This window comes from Watersipora subatra, chromosome 11 (assembly GCF_963576615.1).
Source record: "Watersipora subatra chromosome 11, tzWatSuba1.1, whole genome shotgun sequence".
NCBI lineage: Eukaryota > Metazoa > Bryozoa > Gymnolaemata > Cheilostomatida > Watersiporidae > Watersipora > Watersipora subatra.
The window spans coordinates 22,417,870-22,442,082 of record NC_088718.1 but is presented as its reverse complement, the minus strand read 5'-3'; the positions used below and the strand labels follow the sequence as shown (position 1 = coordinate 22,442,082).

Sequence of the window (24,213 nt, the reverse complement as noted above, 5' to 3'; positions counted from 1 at the left end):
TAATCAAGCAGTGAACAATAGATTTCTTTTGCCATTTCCACAGTCAAGCTTGTTGTAACTGCTTTAGTTGCTGTGGTTGTTGTTTGTAGGTTTCAATAGCCTGTCTGCTCATTAAATAACTGTTCAGATTTGATTACACAATGGTTCTATTCTGAATGCTTATAAGAAAATATCAGTCTTCAATATATCAATATCTGAGTCTCCAATATCCGAGTCTTCAATATCCGAGTCTTCAATATCAGAGTCTTCAATATCCGAGTCTTCAATATCCGAGTCTTCAATATCCGAATCTTCAATATCCGAATCTTCAATATCCGAATCTTCAATATCCGAATCTTCAATATCCGAGTCTTCAATATCCGAGTCTTCAATATCCGAGTCTTCAATATCCGAGTCTTCAATATCCGAGTCTTCAATATCCGAGTCTTCAATATCCGAGTCTTCAATATCCGAGTCTTCAATATCGGAGGCCTCAATATCCGAGTCTTCAATGTCGTAGTCTTCAATATTCAAGTCTTCAATATCCGAGTCTTCAATATCCGAGTCTTCAATATCCGAGTCTTCAATATCCGAGTCTTCAATATTCGAGTCTTCAATATCCGAGTCTTCAATATCCGAGTCTTCAATATCCGAGTCTTCAATATCCGAATCTTCAATATCCGAGTCTTCAATATCCGAGTCTTCAATATCCGACTCTTCAATATCCGAATCTTCAATATCCAAGTCTTCAATATTCGAGTCTTCAATATCAGAGTCTTCAATATCTGAGTCTTCAATATTCGAGTCTTCAATATCCGATTCTTCAATATCCGAGCATTCAACATCCAAGTCTTCAATATCCGACTCTTCAATATCCGACTCTTCAATATCCGAATCTTCAATATCCGAATCTTCAATATCCGAATCTTCAATATCCGAATCTTCAATATCCGAATCTTTAATATCCGAATCTTCAATATCCGAGTCTTCAATATCCGAGTCTTCAATATCCGAGTCTTCAATATCTGAGTCTTCAATATCGGAGGCCTCAATATCTGAGTCTTCAATGTCGGAGTCTTCAATATTCATGTCTTCAATATCCGAATCTTCAATATCCGAGTCTTCAATATTCGAGTCTTCAATATCAGAGTCTTCAATATCCGAGTCTTCAATATCCGAGTCTTCAATATCCGATTCTTCAATATCCGAGCATTCAACATCCAAGTCTTCAATATCCGACTCTTCAATATCCGACTCTTCAATATCCGACTCTTCAATATCCGAATCTTCAATATCCGAATCTTCAATATCCGAATCTTCAATATCCGAATCTTCAATATCCGAATCTTCAATATCCGAATCTTTAATATCCGAATCTTCAATATCCGAGTCTTCAATATCCGAGTCTTCAATATCCGAGTCTTCAATATCTGAGTCTTCAATATCGGAGGCCTCAATATCTGAGTCTTCAATGTCGGAGTCTTCAATATTCATGTCTTCAATATCCGAATCTTCAATATCCGAGTCTTCAATATTCGAGTCTTCAATATCAGAGTCTTCAATATCCGAGTCTTCAATATCCGAGTCTTCAATATCCGATTCTTCAATATCCGAGCATTCAACATCCAAGTCTTCAATATCCGACTCTTCAATATCCGACTCTTCAATATCCGACTCTTCAATATCCGAATCTTCAATATCCGAATCTTCAATATCCGAATCTTCAATATCCGAATCTTCAATATCCGAATCTTCAATATCCGAATCTTTAATATCCGAATCTTCAATATCCGAGTCTTCAATATCCGAGTCTTCAATATCCGAGTCTTCAATATCCGAGTCTTCAATATCCGAGTCTTCAATATCCGAGTCTTCAATATCGGAGGCCTCAATATCTGAGTCTTCAATGTCGGAGTCTTCAATATTCATGTCTTCAATATCCGAGTCTTCAATATCCGAGTCTTCAATATCCGAGTCTTCAATATCCGAGTCTTCAATATTCGAGTCTTCAATATCCGAGTCTTCAATATCCGAGTCTTCAATATCCGAGTCTTCAATATTCGAGTCTTCAATATTCGAGTCTTCAATATCCGAGTCTTCAATATCCGAGTCTTCAATATCCGAGTCTTCAATATCCGAGTCTTCAATATCCGAGTCTTCAATATCCGAGTCTTCAATATCCGACTCTTCAATATCCGAATCTTCAATATCCGAGTCTTCAATATTCGAGTCTTCAATATCAGAGTCTTCAATATCCGAGTCTTCAATATCGGAGTCTTCAATATCCGACTCTTCAATATTCGAGTCTTCAATATCCGAGTCTTCAATATCCAAGTCTTCAATATCCGAGTTTTCAATATTCGAGTCTTCAATACCCGAGTCTTCAATATCCGAATCTTCAATATCTGAATCTTCAATATCCGAGTCTTCAATATTCGAGTCTTCAATATCAGAGTCTTCAATATCCGAGTCTTCAATATCCGAGTCTTCAATATCCGACTCTTCAATATTCGAGTCTTCAATATCCGAGTCTTCAATATCCGAGTCTTCAATATCCGAGTCTTCAATATCCGAGTCTTCAATATCCGAGTCTTCAATATCCGAGTCTTCAATATCTGAATCTTCAATATCAGAGTTTAATAGTTTTAAGATCTTACTAGTTGCCCGCATTGTATTTAACTAGCCATCTTTGCTTCATAGTCATGTCAGAGTCACAAGTCTCTAATCTATTCTAAGACATACTTCAAACACTAGTATGTCTTTGAAAGCAATACAAAATTTACAGGCTGTGCTTGCAGCCAATATGCATGCACCTACTTCAGTGAGTGGCCATTGTAATTCATTGCTTGCACTTATCGAAGGAGGTTCCCTTTGACAGTACAAAGTCTTTTAGGAAGCTGGTACCTTTCCATTGTGACAGCTTTTATCATAGGATATGCAAGAATCTTGCTATGTTTAAAAAACTTGGTATACTGTTTTGAAGAGGCTAAGATGAGCCACTATTTTCTACTCACCGCTATTGACAACCTCTTCTACTTTCACCCCTGCCATGCGTGCCATGTAGCCTAGCACAGAGAAGATGACAAACCCATTGTAGAAGCTTGTGGCACAGTTCAGCAGAGGAACACCAAGTGAGTATCTAACATACATATTACAAGTATAGAAAGCGTGCCATTATAGTAAAACAGTTCAAAGGTTAAGTTTTTAGAGTAATATTAATTGCTGCAAACTATTATAAGAGAAAAAGATTAAAAACTAAAGAAAATATTAAACAATACCTGTTATGAACTTTAACCTTTTTTTATTAAGTAGAACTAATACAACAGTAAACTATAAACTGGCCATACAAACTAAATTTTACCGATTCGTAAAATATTTGCATTTTTGTTATGCAGCTCCCTGGATGTTGAAAAACTTTAACATTTGTATGGCCAGGATTCTTAATATTCTGCATTTTAGGAAGCATTCTTCACAAACTATACATGTTGTTTTTGTTATAGTTACAGAGCGTGATAAAGGAAGCAAATATAAATGCTAAACAAAATACTTATACATTTAAATGTAAGTGTTTGTAGTTTGCTTGAGGATCTGTAATTTTTAGGAACGAAAAACCACTTTGTTATGAAATTGAACTAGACAGCCCTGTTTCTGCAGACATACGTGTTATCCATTACGCAACACTACATACTTGCCAGACTATGAAATAATTGTGCACATAATTATTATAACTGCTAATCTGTAAAGGTGATCAGTTAAAATACACACGTTTTAATTAGCACACTTGAACTATTAGAGGAAAAATGCATGCCCAAATTTCACAGAAACATTATAATATATATATAAATAGCATAAACTTAATTAAACTTATAGCCCGCACAAAAAAGAACAGACACCTTCTTTTAAAAGTTAGATAGTAAATGTTGTATCTCTTGACTGAAAATAAATTTCTTGTGTGAAAACTTTTTTATTATCCGTGCAAGGTGGGCATTCAGCTACTATACAATATATAACAGTACATAGTCAATTTACAATTTTATATACAACTTTAACTCTGATAAAAATTTAGTTTAGCTGCAGTAGTGTATCTGATAATAGTCTAGTTTAGCTGTAATATCTCTGATGATAGTCTAGTTTAACTGTAGTATATCTGATAATAGTCTAGTTTAGCTGTAGTATCTCTGATGATAGTCTAGTTTAGCTGTAGTGTCTCTGATAATAGTCTAGTTTAGCTGTAGTGTCTCTGATAATAGTCTAGTTTAGCTGTAATATCTCTGATAATAGTCTAGTTTAGCTGTAATATCTCTGATAATAGTCTAGTTTAGCTGTAGTATCTCTAATATTAGTCTAGTTTAGCTGTAATATCTCTGATAATAGTCTAGTTTAGCTGTAATATCTCTGAAAATAGTCTAGTTTAGCTGTAGTATATCTGATAATAGTCTAGTTTAGCTGTAGTATCTCTGATGATAGTCTAGTTTAGCTGTAGTATATCTGATAATAGTCTAGTTTAGCTGTAGTATCTCTGATGATAGTCTAGTTTAGCTGTAGTGTTTCTGATAATAGTCTAGTTTAGCTGTAGTATATCTGATAATAGTCTAGTTTAGCTGTAGTATCTCTGATGATAGTCTAGTTTAGCTGTAGTGTTTCTGATAATAGTCTAGTTTAGCTGTAGTATCTCCGATAATAGTCTTGTTTAGCTGTAATATCTCTGATAATAAACTATTTTTTCTAAAGAGCGGGAGCCAAGCTAGATTTCTTTTTTGCAATAAGAACCTACCTGTAAATGTTAGTATTAAACTTGTTGTAGCTAGCCATGGTTATGAGGCCTCCCCATCCTGGAGCTACCGAGTAAAAGATCTGACTACAGGCCTCGGCCCAAACCTTCAATAGAGATATCAAATTCAGTTGCATTCAGTTAACAGCACACAAAAAGCAAAAAACCGAGCCTTTTCACATTTTAGTTTGAGAAAATAGAGCATTTTATAAACCTAAAGCTGTATGTTTTTGCAACCTTAAGTTGCCATTGACAGCTCATAGTGCTATCTGATTTGTTAATAAACTTGGTCACCAAAATAGGTGAGTTATATATTTCTGTGAAATACACCTAGTCACTAGACAAGCCAACAGCGCTCAATTGTGGCATTAAAAACTGTTAAACTTTGCCGCATAATGATATTTTTCACAAATCGGAAGTTTGTAAAGTGAATAGTCAATAAAAATTATTATTCTATTGTTCATCTGTTTAAGCTTATTTCTATTCCTATGCGTGATCGTGTTATACTATCTTATTTTATAGCATTATCAGCTAGTTGTCGTTTGTCTGACAACTTCACTCTGTCACTTTTAGTTGAAAATTTTGCATACTAGCACACCTTGTACAAATATTTACGTAACTATTACTCGATTTGAAGATAATCTAATTCATAACTAAAATGCACATAGGAAGGTATTATTATACACAAACAATTTTTAGCAATAACAGACCCTTGGATCACCAAGTCTCGCAAAGGTAGGCTTAATGTAGTAGATCACTCCATCTAAGCTACCTTCTCTTGTTGCACCTTGTACCATGAGGATTGTGATGAGTATGTAAGGTGCAGTCGCAGTCACGTAGACAACCTATAAGATACCGATATGTATAGTACCTGCATACAACAACATCTACGACCTGCAATCATTGACATGTACAACACCTTCATTCATTATCACATACAGCACCTGCTTTCAGCGTCATATACAGCACCTGCTTTCAGAGTCATATACAGGGCCAGCAATGAGTGTCATAGCCACCGCCAGCAAAGTGTGTCATAATACCTGCCATAACCACCTGTAAGAAGTGTCACAAATGGACAATGTTTATCCAGCATGCCTATACATGTGCTAATAAACAATGGATGTGTATAATAACACGCTTCATACTCACAACCTATTCAACCGATTGTTTGACTGCTTTCAAAGAGACATCCAACAATCTACTTCATTGCTATTTTATACATATTTAACTTTATGGTTTATTCAAATTAACAAAATCAAAAACTTATTTACAAGAATTTGATGTATAAAGAGTGATTTTGTGCATATGATATTATAACCGATGCTAAGCATAACACATTTTATGAACTAAAAATTTTATCTTTGTTAAAATTCTACTTCCTAATCAACTAAAAATACTCACCTCAGCTAATTTTTTCTGTATTAGCAGGAGCTGTTATACAGGCAAAGTTTTTGAAGCCAACTTTCAAACCAAGGAGTAATGATTAACAGCTTTAGTAAGCCCTCACCAACATGAAAGGTTAGCAGGCATTAGATAAGCAACCAGCACCACTCTACTAGCAGTAGTAGACTCACTAGCACCACTCTACTAGCACCACTCTACCAGCACCACTCTACTAGCACCACTCTACTAGCACCACTCTACTAGCACCACTCTACTAGCACCACTCTACCAGCACCACTCTACTAGCACCACTCTACTAGCACCACTCTACCAGCACCACTCTACTAGCACCACTCTACCAGCACCACTCTACTAGCACCACTCTACTAGCACCACTCTACTAGCAGTAGTAGAGTACCCGAATGAACACAGACACTCAATATTAATCACTGGCTCTCTATGAACAAATCTCAGTCAGGTTAAAGTTTAAACCCTAAATAAATAAATTTAAGAGTTCTAAAGTAACTCGCATCAAAAAAATCCAAATTCGCTTCAACCGTAATCTTGGAAGTCAGCTTAATTTAAAAGAACAAAAACATGCTTCAACTGATTCAACTACTTTTTGCTTTCAAAGGTACAAAAACTACAAGTATTCTTGTCACAGAATGTGCACAGCTTAGTCTCAAACATAGCAAGCATCTCTACATCTCTTAGTCTCAAATATAGCAAGCATCTCTACATAGCTTAGTCTCAAATATAGCAAGCATCTCTACATCTCTTAGTCTCAAATATAGCAAGCATCTCTACATCTCTTAGTCTCAAATATAGCAAGCATCTCTACATAGCTTAGTCTCAAATATAGCAAGCATCTCTACATCTCTCGAAAAAAAGATTTTTCTCAATATTTTTTCACTTCAAGGAAATTATTCTTGGATAAAAACAACAAAACTGTTGAAGTTTAGAGACCTTATTTATATATTTCTCAAAGTATGTGTGTCCCTCCGGCTATAGCTATTAAAATCTTGGAATAAAGAATCCGTATCAAAGCAGAATTTATCTTGGCCCTACCGTTCACCAGTCCAACACCGTTCACCAGTCTAACACCGTTCACCAGTCCAACACCGTACCCATTAGGCCAACGATATTGAGTTGCAAAGTTGTCGATATAAGTCATTATATGAGAACAAATACCCAACGGGCTTTGGTACTAAGCAGGGTGATTGCGTAAGTGACTGTAATTAATTAGCTTACTAAAATTTTCCATGGGCAATCTGCCAAGCAACTCTCATTACACAAAACACTTGTCTCATGATATGTAGTTGAAAAGTTACAATGGCAAATGTTGTTATATGTTAAATACAAATCAATTTTCTGATCAGACATTTTTATTACCTGGGCAAATTTTAGATGATAACAGCGAAGACTTAACCAAAAACCATATGATAGACTTTACTGAAATAAAGTCTTCTAATACCGCACACTTGTAGTATTAGTATAAGTAAGGCACAGCAAGACAAACTCTAGATATGGAAATATTTTAAAACATAAACTGTACTGAGCAGAACAGCCAAACAGTTTAATTTGCGTGTAACCGAGACTAACATTAACTAAAGAACCAGTGATTACAAATACATACTAATGTAACCACTATTGTTACACTGAGGCAAGATCAAGGCAAGGCAAGGCCACTCATCACTCATCTCCATCGTCATTCATCATCGTATAAATTCAATAATGAAAATAAACTCTTCCAATGAGTATTCCAGGCATTATTTAAGAAATATTTTCTCACTTTTGTGTAACCTGGTTTTGCATGGTAGACTTCAAATAGTCTGAATTCTATTGAGATTTCCATCAAAACGCTAAGCGCTTCCATATGGTCTCTTCTCCCACATTTTCTCTTGTCCGACATATGAGTTTACGAAGGCATTTCATTTTCCTCACTAGTAATAGGATAAATTTGATAAATTCTTTTTGGCGCTCCGAGAAGGGATAACATTTTCTTTTAATAGCTCGTCGAGAAAGGCATTTTCTTATTCAATGTAACTAGTACATGCTGTAAAATGTGCTATCAAGGTTATTGAATTAGAATTAGTGATGAAGCTTCCCATATTTTCTATTCACATTGCAGACTCCATTGCTGCATCTGACATATGCATCTGACATCCTTGATGCGCACTGGTACTGGGAATACGATTTCACTGAGCTGACAGATTTATTGTGAATGCCATAGAGAGTATGTGAGGGTGAGAGCAACCATGAGAAACTAAACTTGTCACTCAAGACTTGTCACTCCCATTGTTTATCTCTCATGATTTCCATCATCCGCACCATCTGTCACTCAGATACTAAACTGCCTACTGTTTTAATTCACAATTCACACTTGTGATGAGCTGTCACTCAGACTTAAGTGATCAGTGATTATGGCACACAAAAGTTTTTCAGTGTAATTCGACAGATTGTCCCAGGAACAGCGCTTTTCTAATACTATAAATATACATTGTAATAACAAAACGCTTACCTTTCCAGAAGTTTTGATTCCCTTGAGGAGGCACAGAAATATAATGAGCCAAGAGATGACAAGCAGAAGAGCCAGGTCCCACTTTAGCACTCCCAGCTCAGTGATTCCTTCTGATCGTGTGAGAACCTTTCGACTAAAAAGTAGAAGGTGATAACTCACCAATAATGATTTGAGAGCTTTTCGTTTCACAGAGAGTCCATTCTTAGCTCACTATCAATGCTTACCTTAATTTAATTAATTCAGACAGTCAAATCTATCACTTCTTGCTTTAAAACGATTTTATATCCACAACCGTCAAACTTAAATTTCTTTATGTTTGCTGTTTTCTTACTAAAATAAAATTGCACAGCAACAATTCAATAAAAAACAGCAAAGGTCAATTTTAATTTATTTGCCAATAGAGTTGGTCAACTGTGGCGTTCAAGTAACTGACGTGCTGACTTGACTCTGCTTTAGATTAAGTCAGGTTTTTAGAGAGTATGAACAAGTTAGTAGGTTAGTAAGTTAGTAGGTTAAGTTGGTAGGTTGCATGCTCAATGCAGTTGTATCTGTTCTGTGGTCAAATTAGGGCTAGTTTCAGTACAATCTTTTGTGTTTCTTCTGGCGAAAACTTCATGACAGCTGACTTACAATTCTCTGATCTGTTGTTAGTATCACAAGTTTTATATACATGCTTGTTATTGAATATGTTTAGCAACTGTGTTTGTTTTCATAATAGACATTTAGTAATTTTTGGTGAGACTTTCTCAGAAACCTAAAGTTAATGTAGATTAATTATTAAAGCAAGTTATTAAAAGTGAAACTGATTGTTGTCCATAATAAAGAAAATTCAAACTGTTGAATATCTTTAACAATACATAAAGTTTAATCACTTTTTGTGTATATAAAATCTTGAAGACAAAACGTAAACTTACTCCCAGAATTCCTCTGCTGGATAAGGAGCGCGAGCGTTACAATCAATAGAGGAACCACTCTCTGTTGTCATGTTGGTAGAGTTACACAGAGAAGTGTTCCCTGTAAAATACACACTAGTGCAACGGTCCATGGTTCACAAAGTAGCATTTTTCCAGTTAGTTTTAAAACATAATTATGTGCCTCGCTTATGAAATTATAACTCTTATTGGCATCTGTAATCATCAGCAAATTACTAAAAGAAAAATAAAATTATTGAGTGAGTTGAAAAGATGTGTTTAAAAAGTTGGTAATCTAATAGTATTGCAGGAATTAGGATAGTGAATCGAAGGTTGTAGTAACAGAAAGTTTATAAACTAAAACATATGATGGTGGCTGCAATATTTTGGCGTTGAAAAATGAAAAACATTTGTCATATGTTTTGATGGATAAATACAAATATTCTGGGCATAGTTTAAGCAGGATTTTGAAACCTGTAACACAAGGATGTTTGGAATAAGGCAATATGTTCAAAGATTTTGTGATGTGATCGGTGGAAGCGTGGTGAGCTGGAACATGTGACCGGTAATACACAAGTCTTAGTATAGATTTCTGCAAAAAAATATCTTTTTTACCGTCAATATGGTGAGTCGAAAAAATATACATCAATGCCATTGATCGGATAACAATGCACGAATTGAAAGTAAAACAACAGTGCTATCTTTCTGTTTACAAAATATCTGCATTGCCTCAAAAAGAATGTCTGATGAAAGCTTGTTGCAAACATGATCAATGTTTGGACCTTGTAAGATCATCGCTTATGACGAAGCCGAGTAGTTTCGTTGATTTCCTCTGTGACAGAATGTTATCCCCACATGTAATTTAAAGGTTCAAAGGATACAGTATACATAACTTTACCAGCAACCTCGAGATGATCTAGCATATGTACGATAAAAAGATAAATAAATGAAGGATATGATTACTGTTTAAGTTATAAGATACCATAGCGGGTGTATCCCTAGTGGGCCAGTACATATGAGAATAGATAAATGGAAGAGAGGATTACTGTTTAAGTTATAAGACAGTTTTGTCAATGATGACTTAGCTACTTCTTGTTTGCAATTAGTATTAAAACACAAAATTTTCAGTAACCAAAAGAAATGGCAAAAGATGATGAAGCTGCATGCTTTATTACGATAAACCAACAATTTCAGGCATATTGACTCGAAAGAGGTACTTTTATGCTAAGAATAGCGCCATGTCCATCACTTAACCCGCGTAACATTCAATAGTGGCCCTTGCCATGTAGGAGTTCCCCAACTAGTGACATGACCAAAGATCTGTATCAAGTGTAACAGCAGCTAAGTGTAACCTCCTTTCAGCAACTGGCAATGTTGTGATACATTCATAGTCAGCGAGTTGTCCATGTAATCAGTCTGTCATATTTCCTCATCCTTACGAGTATCTCCACAGTAGAGCAAAGGCTAAGAAGGTGCATACGCGAACTGCCTAAACAAAACTGCTTGAGAAAAAAACTGACGCATCAGTGGTTGGCCAAAAGTTCTAGCAGACTGATTTCATTCCAAAGTCGCTTTGAAATGACCATGACTGGGCTTCACACAAACAACCATTTTTATATACATGTATTGGATAACGTTATTCTCATTAGCAACAGATATATAAAGGTTGCTGGCGTGACCTGAAATGTCATTGAAACGTTTCAGATAATTTTTTAGCGACTGAGAAATCTATTGAAAACTAAAATTGTTGTGGGCTACTTTGGTTGACTTCTTGAACCCAAAGTATTTGGCATTTTACTGATTTTCAGAATTCGGATAGATGTATCATCTTGTCTTTGATAGATGTATCATCTTGTCTTTGATAGATGTAGCATCTTGTCTTTGATAGATGTATCATCTTGTCTTTGATAGATGTATCATCTTGTCTTTGATAGATGTATCATCTTGTTTCTGATAGATGTATCATCTTGTCTTTGATAGATGCATCATCTTGTTTCTGATAGATGCATCATCTTGTAGTTGTTAAATGTATTATCTTGTCTTTAATAGATGTATCATCTTGTCTTTGATAGATGTATCATCTTGTCTTTGATAGACGTATCATCTTGTCTTTGATAGACGTATCTTCTTGTCTTTGACAGACGTATTATCTTGTCTTTGATAGATATGTATCATCTTGTTTTGGATAGATGTATCATCTTGTTTTTGATAGATGTATCATCTTGTCCTTGATAGGCGTATCTTCTTGTCTTTGATAGACGTATAATCTTGTCTTTGATAGACGTATCATCTTGTCTTTGATAGATGTATCATCTTGTCTTTGATAGATGTATCATCTTGTTTTTGACAGATGTATCATTTTGTTTTTGATAGATGTATTTTCTTGTCTTTGATAGATGTATCATCTTGTCATTGATAGGCGTATCTTCTTGTCTTTGATAGACGTATAATCTTGTCTTTGATAGACGTATCATCTTGTCTTTGATAGATGTATCATCTTGTCTTTGATAGATGTATCATCTTGTTTTTGACAGATGTATCATCTTGTTTTTGATAGATGTATCTTCTTGTCTTTGATAGATGTATCATCTTGTCTTTGATAGATGTATCATCTTGTCTTTGATAGATGTATCATCTTGTCTTTGATAGATGTATTTTCTTGTCTATGATAGATGTATCCTTTTGTCTATGATAGATGTATCATCTTGTCATTAATAGATGTATCATCTTGTCTTTGAGAAAAATAAAGCAGCACAAAAGACAGCACAAAAATTATTGTCGATGAACTATAATAGACAATTAATATGGTGGAAATACTACAATAACTGTAATATAAAATCCAGCAAAGATTGATCATGTTCAATCCTCTGATTGAGAGTTTCAATCACGGGATTGAGTTTCAATCACCTGATTGAAGCCTGATTGAAAGTTTCAATCACCTGATTGAGTTTCAATCACCTGATTTAGAGTGTCAATCACCTGATTGAGGCCTGATTGAAAGTTTCAATCACCTGATTGAGTTTCAATCACCTGATTGAGAGTGTCAAAAATCTTTACAGAAAAGTGTCACAAACTCCTTGAATGTGTTGCTATTCTTAAGATTGTCCTCCATTTTTAATCTTTACCTAAATTGTGTACACTTGTGATTGGCTGTTGGCTTGCTGTTTCATTCCTTTTTAGTTCTTTAGAAACACAGCGGTGATTGGAACCTAAATATAGTAGTGGAACTTATAATTATATACAAAGTATTTTCAACAAGCTCAGCACTCAACTTTCGCAGTGTTCAGATAAAATTTGCTTTTGCTAATGGACAGTTGTTAAGGCAGCTATTGATCAAAGTAACAACTGTGACACATTTTAAACTAAGAAAGTTATAAATAACGATCAATACATAGACCAATATATCAGTAAATGTTAGCCATATGCGCATATGTTTGTAGATTTAATTGAGAAGGAATGCGCTCATATGACTGCTATAATCGAATTTGTTCTGTAATAGCCGAAGGTTAAACACAATTGAATACTGTAGTACCAGGTATGTGATCAGTAAAATGGACAGTAATAAATATAGGCAAAACAACTCCGAAGTTAATTGAGCAAGCAGCGAACTTGTGGAGCCAAAGAAAGGCATCAACCACTGATTACGCAGAAGCGGATGGAATTGTTGCTTCACTAATTAACATTTACTGTGGAGAAACTTATATGCAGAATAACATCCATGATTATAATAAGCAATAGCCTGGGTGCAACATACTGATGGTTTGCATACAACTATGTACATAAATACAGAACAGCTGCAGCGTCTGCTTAGATTTTAGCAGCCTATGTACCGACAACTCCATGATCGTACTAGCCTCATCTTTGATGATTTTGATGCTCAATGCTGTCTATAAAACTGTCTATGAAATGCAATCATCAAGACAATACCTCCCATCATTACTACTGCTAGTGAAAGGAGATAACCGCACATTACAATGGCCCCTGCGGAGACAAGTTTAAATTTCTATTGAGTAAAAGTTCCATGCTTGTATGTCAGCACTCATGCATACTGAAAGGACCAACTGCTGATTAGCCAGAGGCCTCACTTGTAAAGACCATTTGGTGTGGCTAGTGAGTACTAAGAAAGGCCTCACTTGTAGAGACCATTTGGTGTGGCTAGTGAGTACTAAGAAAGACCTCACCTGTAGAGACCATTTGGTGTGGCTAGTGAGTACTAAGAAAGGCCTCACCTGTAGAGACCATTTGGTGTGGCTAGTGAGTACTAAGAAAGGCCTCACTTGTAGAGACCATTTGGTGGAGCTAGTGAGTACTAAGAAAGGCCTCACTTGTAGAGACCATTTGGTGTGGCTAGTGAGTACTAAGAAAGACCTCACCTGTAGAGACCATTTGGTGTGGCTAGTGAGTACTAAGAAAGGCCTCACCTGTAGAGACCATTTGGTGTGGCTAGTGAGTACTAAGAAAGGCTTCACCTGTAGAGACCATTTGGTGTGGCTAGTGAGTACTAAGAAAGGCCTCACTTGTAGAGACCTTTTGGTGGAGCTAGCGAGTACTAAGAAAGGCTTCACCTGTAGAGACCATTTGGTGTGGCTAGTGAGTACTAAGAAAGGCCTCACTTGTAGAGACCATTTGGTGTGGCTAGTGAGTACTAAGAAAAGCCTCACTTGTAGAGACCATTTGGTGTGGCTAGTGAGTACTAAGAAAGGCTTCACCTGTAGAGACCATTTGGTGGAGCTAGTGAGTACTAAGAAAGGCTTCACCTGTAAAGACCATTTGGTGTGGCTAGTGAGTACTAAGAAAAGCTTCACCTGTAGAGACCATTTGGTGTGGCTAGTGTATACTAAGAAAGGCTTCACCTGTAGAGACCATTTGGTGTGGCTAGTGAGTACTAAGAAAGGCTTCACCTGTAGAGACCATTTGGTGGAGCTAGTGAGTACTAAGAAAGGCTTCACCTGTAGAGACCATTTGGTGTGGCTAGTGAGTACTAAGAAAGGCTTCACCTGTAGAGACCATTTGGTGGAGCTAGTGAGTACTAAGAAAGGCCTCACCTGTAGAGACCATTTGGTGTGGCTAGTGAGTACTAAGAAAGGCCTCACCTGTAGAGACCATTTGGTGTGGCTAGTGAGTACTAAGAAAGGCTTCACCTGTAGAGACCATTTGGTGGAGCTAGTGAGTACTAAGAAAGGCTTCACCTGTAGAGACCATTTGGTGTGGCTAGTGAGTACTAAGAAAGGCTTCACCTGTAGAGACCATTTGGTGGAGCTAGTGAGTACTAAGAAAGGCCTCACCTGTAGAGACCATTTGGTGGAGCTAGTGAGTACTAAGAAAGGCTTCACCTGTAGAGACCATTTGGTGTGGCTAGTGAGTACTAAGAAAGGCTTCACCTGTAGAGACCATTTGGTGTGGCTAGTGTATACTAAGAAAGGCTTCACCTGTAGAGACCATTTGGTGTGGCTAGTGAGTACTAAGAAAGGCTTCACCTGTAGAGACCATTTGGTGTGGCTAGTGTATACTAAGAAAGGCTTCACCTGTAGAGACCATTTGGTGGAGCTAGTGATTACTAAGAAAGGCCTCACCTGTAGAGACCATTTGGTGTGCCTAGTGAGTACTAAGAAAGGCTTCACCTGTAGAGACCATTTGGTGTGGCTAGTGAGTACTAAGAAAGGCCTCACCTGTAGAGACCATTTGGTGGAGCTAGTGAGCACTAAGAAAGGCTTCACCTGTAGAGACCATTTGGTGTGGCTAGTGAGTACTAAGAAAGGCCTCACTTGTAGAGACCATTTGGTGGAGCTAGTGAGTACTAAGAAAGGCCTCACCTGTAGAGACCATTTGGTGTGGCTAGTGAGTACTAAGAAAGGCTTCACCTGTAGAGACCATTTGGTGGAGCTAGTGATTACTAAGAAAGGCCTCACCTGTAGAGACCATTTGGTGTGGCTAGTGAGTACTAAGAAAGGCTTCACCTGTAGAGACCATTTGGTGTGGCTAGTGAGTACTAAGAAAGGCCTCACCTGTAGAGACCATTTGGTGGAGCTAGTGAGCACTAAGAAAGGCCTCACTTGTAGAGACCATTTGGTGGAGCTAGTGAGTACTAAGAAAGGCCTCACTTGTAGAGACCATTTGGTGTGGCTAGTGAGTACTAAAAAAGGCTTCACCTGTAGAGACCATTTGGTGGAGCTAGTGATTACTAAGAAAGGCCTCACCTGTAGAGACCATTTGATGTGGCTAGTGAGTACTAAGAAAGGCTTCACCTGTAGAGACCATTTGGTGTGGCTAGTGAGTACTAAGAAAGGCCTCACCTGTAGAGACCATTTGGTGGAGCTAGTGAGCACTAAGAAAGGCTTCACCTGTAGAGACCATTTGGTGTGGCTAGTGAGTACTAAGAAAGGCCTCACCTGTAGAGACCATTTGGTGGAGCTAGTGAGTATTAAGAAAGGCCTCACCTGTAGAGAACATTTGGTGTGGCTAGTGAGTACTAAGAAAGGCCTCACTTGTAGAGACCATTTGGTGTGGCTAGTGAGTACTAAGAAAGGCCTCACTTGTAGAGACCATTTGGTGGAGCTAGTGAGTACTAAGAAAGGCCTCACTTGTAGAGACCATTTGGTGTGGCTAGTGAGTACTAAGAAAGGCTTCACCTGTAGAGACCATTTGGTGGAGCTAGTGAGTACTAAGAAAGGCCTCACCTGTAGAGACCATTTGGTGTGGCTAGTGAGTACTAAGAAAGGCCTCACCTGTAGAGACCATTTGATGGAGCTAGTGAGTACTAAGAAAGGCCTCACCTGTAGAGACCATTTGGTGTGGCTAGTGAGTACTAAGAAAGGCCTCACTTGTAGAGACCATTTGGTGTGGCTAGTGAGCACTAAAAAAGGCCTCACTTGTAGAGACCATTTGGTGTTGCTAATGAGTACTAAGAATGGCTTCACTTGTAAAGACCATTTGGTGTGGCTAGTGAGTACCAGGAAAGATACAATAAAACAAGGAGTGCTGCAATAAGCTTGCAGTTATCTCCTCAATCATGCGTATCTTCTTATAAACCTTTTGCGTACGAGTGGACGAGGACATTTCTCAGAAACTCAGAGAACATACAGAAGGAATCACAAATCAACAACAAGATTCACACAGCTTTGAGCATATGGATTCATTTTTCTATCAAATGAAAGTGTGAAACAGGTCATTATCACTAGAAGTGACATAGATAGCACCTGCAGCAATTGTCAGATCATGTTTGTACAGGACTCAGTGGTTTTCATAGTTACACACACAAACAAATAGCAACAGCGATTTAATAAGGAGAAATATATAATGGTAGTTGTTACATTGTTGTTATGCTATATATGCTGTGAGTCCCATGCAAACAGCTGAGCATTAAAACCTCAAACAATACCAGTGAATCACTACAAAGTAATGCCATTCCACCGTAACAACTATCGGACAGTAGATCTAGAAAGCAAAGCCTTTACGCAAGAGAAAAACATCGGGAATTAATTGTATGATCACCTACATACAATAGCACATGTATATAAATGCTATTGTATGATCACCTACATACAATAGCATATGTATATATATGCTATTGTATGATCACCTACATACAATAGCATATGTATATATATGCTATTGTATGATCACCTACATACAATAGCATATGTATATAAATGCTATTGTATGATCCCCTACATACAATAGCATATGTATATACATGCTATTACATGATCACCTACGTACAATCGCATATGTATACATATGCTATTGTATGATCACCTACGTACAATAGCATATGTATACATATGCTAATAGCATATGTATACATATGCTATTGTATGATCACCTACATACAATAGCATATGTACAGATATGCGAATAACATATGTGTACATATGCTATTGTATGATCACCTATGCACAATAGTATATGTATATATATGCCATGTACATTGTACAACTCTCTAATTACTAGTTATGACATGCTCGAAGTTGTTCAGTGTTTTCTGAGCCTGTGTTCCACTGAGAGTTGAGCTCACATTAAAAAAACTATTAGTTTAATTAAGAAGAGACTCATTAATTAATGGAAATTTCCCGATCATCCAGAGAGAGACTACGTCATACGATAATTGAGTGGAAAGTTCCATACAAGATTATGAGGTTGCCGCTTGTTGTGTGAGCGTGAGCAAATCGCTGTTATCCCATTGCAAATAGACTATGAAGTACATTTTCAAATGAGCGACTCTGTGGTGTACCCGAGTCTGCACAATAACATAAGCGGTGTGCATTATTGTACAAAAGGGATGCACATTGTTATGTCTGATATTGTATTTGGTGATTTAATATCGATTTGGTAGATCATTTTTTTAATATCACAATCATAAGCATAAAGAGTGACTAAAACTGCAAGAGGATCAGAGTATGTATTCATAGACACGAGAAAAAACTGCAACAGCAATATTTTATGTCGTTTTATTCTCCAGGAACTCTGATGTTACGTATGATACAAAAAACTGAACTTATAATATGACACATGAAAGGTATGATGTGACACATGGAGGGTATGATGTGAGACATAAGGTGTGATGTGAGACATGGAAGGAATGAGAGACTTTTTCCTCGATCTGAGTAAAATTGGATTCTATGCAAACTAGTTGCATAAAGCAATATTAAGAACATACCAACTATACCGAGGGGTAGACACTCAGGGGTGTTCCACTCATTGCCACAGTCAGCCCATGGCAGTACCTTAGAGAATGAGTAGTAGAGATAGTAAAGTGTCCACATGATGATCACATTGTAGTACATGCCCCAGTAAGTGGAGACCATCACCATGCCCATACCAACACCTGCATGGAAACAAATTTCAATAGTCACAAAGTTGGAGTAAAAAATTAGCTCCCCTACCAGACAAGATCAGTCGTGTCTGCGTGTGTTTGGTGTGTAATGCTCCGCAATTTATGGAAAACCTGTTAACATTAACATTGATGATGTTAAAAATACCTTCTGCCAGTTATAACATAACTCCATAATCGCCTTAATTTCATGGGTGAGTTTAAAGCACTTAGTTTCTTAGCACTAGCGGAGCAACATCAAAAGTGTTACAATTTGACAATTTGGTTCATGTTCCGAAATCCCCTAAAAGGTTTTGATACTTAAAAACACTTTCAATTCTGGTACAATATGCAGACTGACAATTGACTACGTGGATTGACTCAAATATGTGACCACATCTTTAATGCTCGAACACTAAATTACTGTTAGGTTATTATTCTTAAGTCACAAATAAGTGAAATAACCAAATCCAATAAAATCATTTAAAGCTAAAGAGATTATGACTCTAAAAATCTAACACAAAAAGGATGAGGAATTATTTCATAGGAGGAGTTGGGGGTTCTATTGCCTATTGGCATGCAGTGTTACATGAGGTGATAGTTATTGTGTATCCTTCTTATGGTCAGTATGATGTGGCATCCTTGCAACTGCAAGTGCAAGTAAAACATAGTTGCAAAACTCATATTTAAGATCCTGTCAAACACAACTCTAGTTCAACGTAAAACTTGTATCCAAAGGTATAGAAACAGTACGGCACATGTAACGCTATGGTGTCTCCTCTATATTTTATATACATACAAGTAGGCCTACTTGTAATTAAAAATATGGAATACCAACCTTTCATTATGGGGCAGAACTTCCAGCAACCAAAGACTGCGGCTCCAGAATATTGCCCAAGAGACATCTCCAGAAACACCATGGGAATTCCGGCAAGGAACAGGAACAAGCAGTAAGGAATTAGAAAGGCACCTGTAGAGTAACAGTGTAGCTGTCACCTGCTAAAGCTTGCCTCATTATATAAAAAAGTTCTGAGCGAACAATAAAAAGCAATCTCAACAATGAACCTCTTTTGTATGTTTTTATGGCGTTGCAACAAAAAACAACAAAGATGGGACGACGTAAGTAGTGAGCAAATAATAATCTAAGAACTACAATTGAAATGAAATACAGGAACAGTGAACATACTCTCGTCCTCCAATTGAGTTGTAATACAGGAACAGTGAATATACTCTCATCCTCCAACTGAGTTGTAATACAGGAACAGTGAACATACTCTCATTCTCCAACTGAGTTGTAATACAGGAACAGTGAATATACTCTCATCCTCCAACTGAGTTGTAATACAGGAACAGTGAACATACTCTCATTCTCCAACTGAGTTGTAATACAGGAACAGTGAATATACTCTCATTCTCCAACTGAGTTGTACTACAGGAACAGTGAACATACTCTCATCCTCCAACTGAGTTGTAATACAGGAACAGTGAACATACTCTCATCTTTCAACTGAGTTGTAATACAGGAACAGTGAACATACTCTCATTCTCCAACTGAGTTGTACTACAGGAACAGTGAATATACTCTCATTCTCTAACTGAGTTGTAATACAGGAACAGTGAACATACTCTCATCCTCCAACTAAATTGTAATACAAGAACACTGAACATACTCTCATTCTCCAACTGAGTTGTACTACAGGAACAGTGAACATACTCTCATCCTCCAACTGAGTTGTAATACAGGAACAGTGAACATACTCTCATTCTCCAACTGAGTTGTAATACAGGAACAGTGAATATACTCTCATCCTCCAATTGAGTTATAATACAGGAACAGTGAACATACTCTGATCCTCCAACTGAGTTGTAATACAGGAACAGTGAACATACTCTCATCTTTCAACTGAGTTGTAATACAGGAACAGTGAACATACTCTCATCCTCCGACTGAGTTGTAATACAGGAACAGTGAATATACTTTCATTCTCCAACTGAGTTGTAATACAGGAACAGTGAACATACTCTCATTCTCCAACTGAGTTGTACTACAGGAACAGTGAATATACTCTCATTCTCCAACTGAGTTGTAATACAGGAACAGTGAACATACCCTCATCCTCCGACTGAGTTGTAATACAGGAACAGTGAATATACTTTCATTCTCCAACTGAGTTGTAATACAGGAACAGTGAACATACTCTCATCTTCCAACTGAATTGTAATACAAGAACACTGAACATACTCTCATTCTCCAACTGAGTTGTACTACAGGAACAGTGAACATACTCTCATCCTCCAACTGAGTTGTAATACAGGAACAGTGAACATACTCTGATCCTCCAACTGAGTTGTAATACAGGAACAGTGAATATACTCTCATCCTCCAATTGAGTTATAATACAGGAACAGTGAACATACTCTGATCCTCCAACTGAGTTGTAATACAGGAACAGTGAATATACTTTCATTCTCCAACTGAGTTGTAATACAGGAACAGTGAACATACTCTCATCCTCCGACTGAGTTGTAATACAGGAACAGTGAATATACTTTCATTCTCCAACTGAGTTGTACTACAGGAACAGTGAACATACTCTCATCCTCCAATTGAGTTGTAATACAGGAACAGTGAACATACTCTCATCCTCCAACTAAGTTGTAATACAGGAACAGTGAACATACTCTCATTCTCCAACTGAGTTGTAATACAGGAACAGTGAACATACTCTCATCCTTCAACTGAGTTGTAATACAGGAACAGTGAACATACTCTCATCCTCCAACTGAGTTGTAATACAGGAACAGTGAACATACTCTCATCCTCCAACTGAGTTGTAATACAGGAACAGTGAACATACTCTCATCCTCCAACTAAGTTGTAATACAGGAACAGTGAACATACTCTCATTCTCCAATTGAGTTGTAATACAGGAACAGTGAACATACTCTCATCCTCCAACTGAGTTGTAATACAGGAACAGTGAACATACTCTCATCCTTCAACTGAGTTGTAATACAGGAACAGTGAACATACTCTCATCCTCCAACTGAGTTGTAATACAGGAACAGTGAACATACTCTCATTCTTCAATTATCTATAACTTTAGCGCCTCATTCAAAGTCAACATTTTTAGTGCAAGGCATCATCTAATATGGCAACGTTTAGCCGGTACAGAAACCTCTATTCTTTCAGCTATATAAACTGTTCCCCATGAAAAATCATATTTTCATTTAAATACAGTGCTGTACAAATTTATGGCAACCCTCTGCACGATATGACAAGCGTCACGTTTCATTGGTACTTTTTGTACCTAAAATCAAGAAAACTAAGCAATGTAGTACACCATTTTGCTCACAAATTTATGAGCAATTCAAAAGTGCATTTAAATTCTGGCACACTTCAACTGCTTTTTTATAACCGAAAAATATATAACTTATCGTGGAAAACATGTCGCTATAGTGAAAGTGCTCAAATTGGTTTAGCATTGAACATTGCTCAATTGAGGAAAACTTACAAACTAAACTCTTTGTATCAGTTATGGTAGCTCTGAAAAGGGCCATTGGGTTTAAAAATGAGGTCTAGTACATTGTTGGTCAGCCTTAATTTCTGATGACAGTGCGACACCGCCATGGCATGCTGTCAACAAGCTTTAGAGTTTGTTCAGGTGTCACTAAGTGATGCCAGGCCTCAATAATCTTCTCAATCAGTTCCCTTTTGCTAGTAGGTTTGTGCTTGCTAATTTCCACACCCAATTTTTGCCATAAATAAAAAGTTTTTGTCACTGAAAAGTCCTTAATGCCACTGCTCTTTGGTCCAGGAGCGATGAATCTTGGCCCATGCCAATTGTTTCTTCCTCTGCTTTTCTGACAGCAGTGGCTTTCGTCTTGCCTTACATCCTCTCTATCCATTTACATGTATAATCAGTCTTATTTTCACTAATGAGGATGAGGCTTCTACTCCAGTAGAATCTCTCCATTCTCGTCGCAAGTCAGTGGTGGTTTTCTTTCTGTCAGAAAGTGAAAATCGCACCAAACTGCGGTCATCTCTGGTAGAGCATTTGCGTTTTCTCCCTCTGCATTTACGATCATCTTTCGTGCCTGTCGACTTCCATCTGTTGACAGTGCCAGCAACACATTTCATGGAACATTGAACCTCCTTAGCAATCTGCTTGTTTGATCTCCCTTGCTGGTGAAGGTGAATGATTACAGCTCTCTTCTCATTGGTCAACCTCATGTTGGGATAGAATTTCAAATGATTTCGCTGGTCATTGTAAGCCAAATTTTATAGCCAACTGGTCATTGTTGAGATGTATTTGAGATAGTTTTGCAATGTTGATAAATTTCTTACATGTCTTCACTATTCTGTACAACATTGAGCAGATTAGAGTACTTCAAAGACCCTGTTGATGTGATTAAGGGAGTAACAAGTTTACAGTGAGTTTAGAGACTGGAAGTAAAAAAAGCTCTTTAACTTTTTGTAAACAATGAAACAAATACTTTCACCAAATTAAATGGAAAGATCATACATTTAGCTTCAAAATGATATATAGATGTAAAGAATTAGGCTAATTTGAGATGAGATATGAGACAAGAGATGCTATCGACCAACAATTTACATACAAGGGGTTTTGCCATAATTTTGCAAACTGCTGCATGTATATTAATAATTAAAGCTCATTACTGGTGTACACACTAATGTATTTGCTCATTACATTCCTCTTACAGATAATTAATTGCCCCTAAAAGAATATGAATGCTTTGCCACCAATCTCCTCAGCTAATGATTATCTACAAATAAACTATAAACAAACTATCAACACATTAAGCGAGTTCGACTTTGTAACTGAATAGATATTAGCCAACTTGTCAGAGGAAGTTAAAATGTGACTGCAGCAGGTCTATGCATTTCACCAAAACGGTAATGAAGCAGAAGACTCCCTTACAATCAGGAGTAGTTTTTTCATAAAACAATTTTTGACTGTTTACCAGTAATGGTTGTGTAATCGACTACTAAAAACTTGATGCTCTGGACAACCTATCATATTCTCTTGTTCTCTCATTTTAGGCTTTAGAAGAATTTTTTGGGCAGCTAATTATGCATCATGAACAAACCTCATATCGCTAATCTAATCGTAAATGTTATTTTACCAAATCACCTGTCCATATAAAAATATTATATTGCTATTGCAGTACCTCAAAGTGATCAAAGTTTTACATTAGGTAGATTTTTGTGGCTCATTCAAATATTGCAAATACAGCACAAGCAAAATCTCCTAGATCTATCTGTGCTAATTAGATGAAAACAACTTAATGCTTAGATGTGAAGTATTGTGTAGACAACAAGTAAAATGTGTATTCAGCATTACAGCAGCTCAAAAGAGAACGATCTGAGTGGCTCAGACCAAGAGGGGCAAATCTGTTAATGGTGGTGGAAAAAATCAAGCATGAAAAGGTTATTACTACCCGAGGTTGCTAAAATGCTCAAAGCGTATCACCTTTAATATCTAGTCTAGCAAAATTCCTGGCGTTGCACGAGTATTAAAAATTAGCTTATGAACAGTAATTTACTGCTTATAATGTAATGTAGTTGCCTACCACTAGCCATTAGCCTGGAACACTGCCAATGGGCAACTTGAGTAACTAGTAACTTGAATCACTTACTAATAAGAGCTTTGAGAGCAAGATTTAGTGATGTTGCCCGTAACGCCGAGTCAATATGCGTGTTTTAACCCAGATAACGGCTCATACCGCCCAATGAATCCATTGCGTCTTGCTTAGCTTAGTGGGTTAAGCTAAGCAAGACGCGGGTGCCGAGAGAATGGGAGGTTTTGAAATCAAA

The 24,213-nt window shown here is 37.1% G+C and overlaps 1 protein-coding gene across 3 annotated transcripts in view; it reads right to left on the bottom strand.

Moving 5' to 3' along the window:
- LOC137408730 (sodium- and chloride-dependent betaine transporter-like) overlaps positions 1 to 24,213 on the bottom strand; it is a 53,464-nt gene that overhangs the window by 15,000 nt on the left and 14,251 nt on the right. For all 3 annotated transcript variants that reach the window (XM_068095310.1, XM_068095308.1, XM_068095309.1), the window contains 7 exons: positions 19,213 to 19,344; positions 18,222 to 18,389; positions 9,569 to 9,668; positions 8,655 to 8,787; positions 5,461 to 5,595; positions 4,754 to 4,857; positions 2,994 to 3,118 (listed from right to left, as the gene is read on the bottom strand). In XM_068095310.1, coding sequence (XP_067951411.1) covers positions 2,994 to 3,118; positions 4,754 to 4,857; positions 5,461 to 5,595; positions 8,655 to 8,787; positions 9,569 to 9,668; positions 18,222 to 18,389; positions 19,213 to 19,344 — 897 coding nt within the window. The remainder of the gene's footprint in view (positions 1 to 2,993; positions 3,119 to 4,753; positions 4,858 to 5,460; positions 5,596 to 8,654; positions 8,788 to 9,568; positions 9,669 to 18,221; positions 18,390 to 19,212; positions 19,345 to 24,213) is intronic.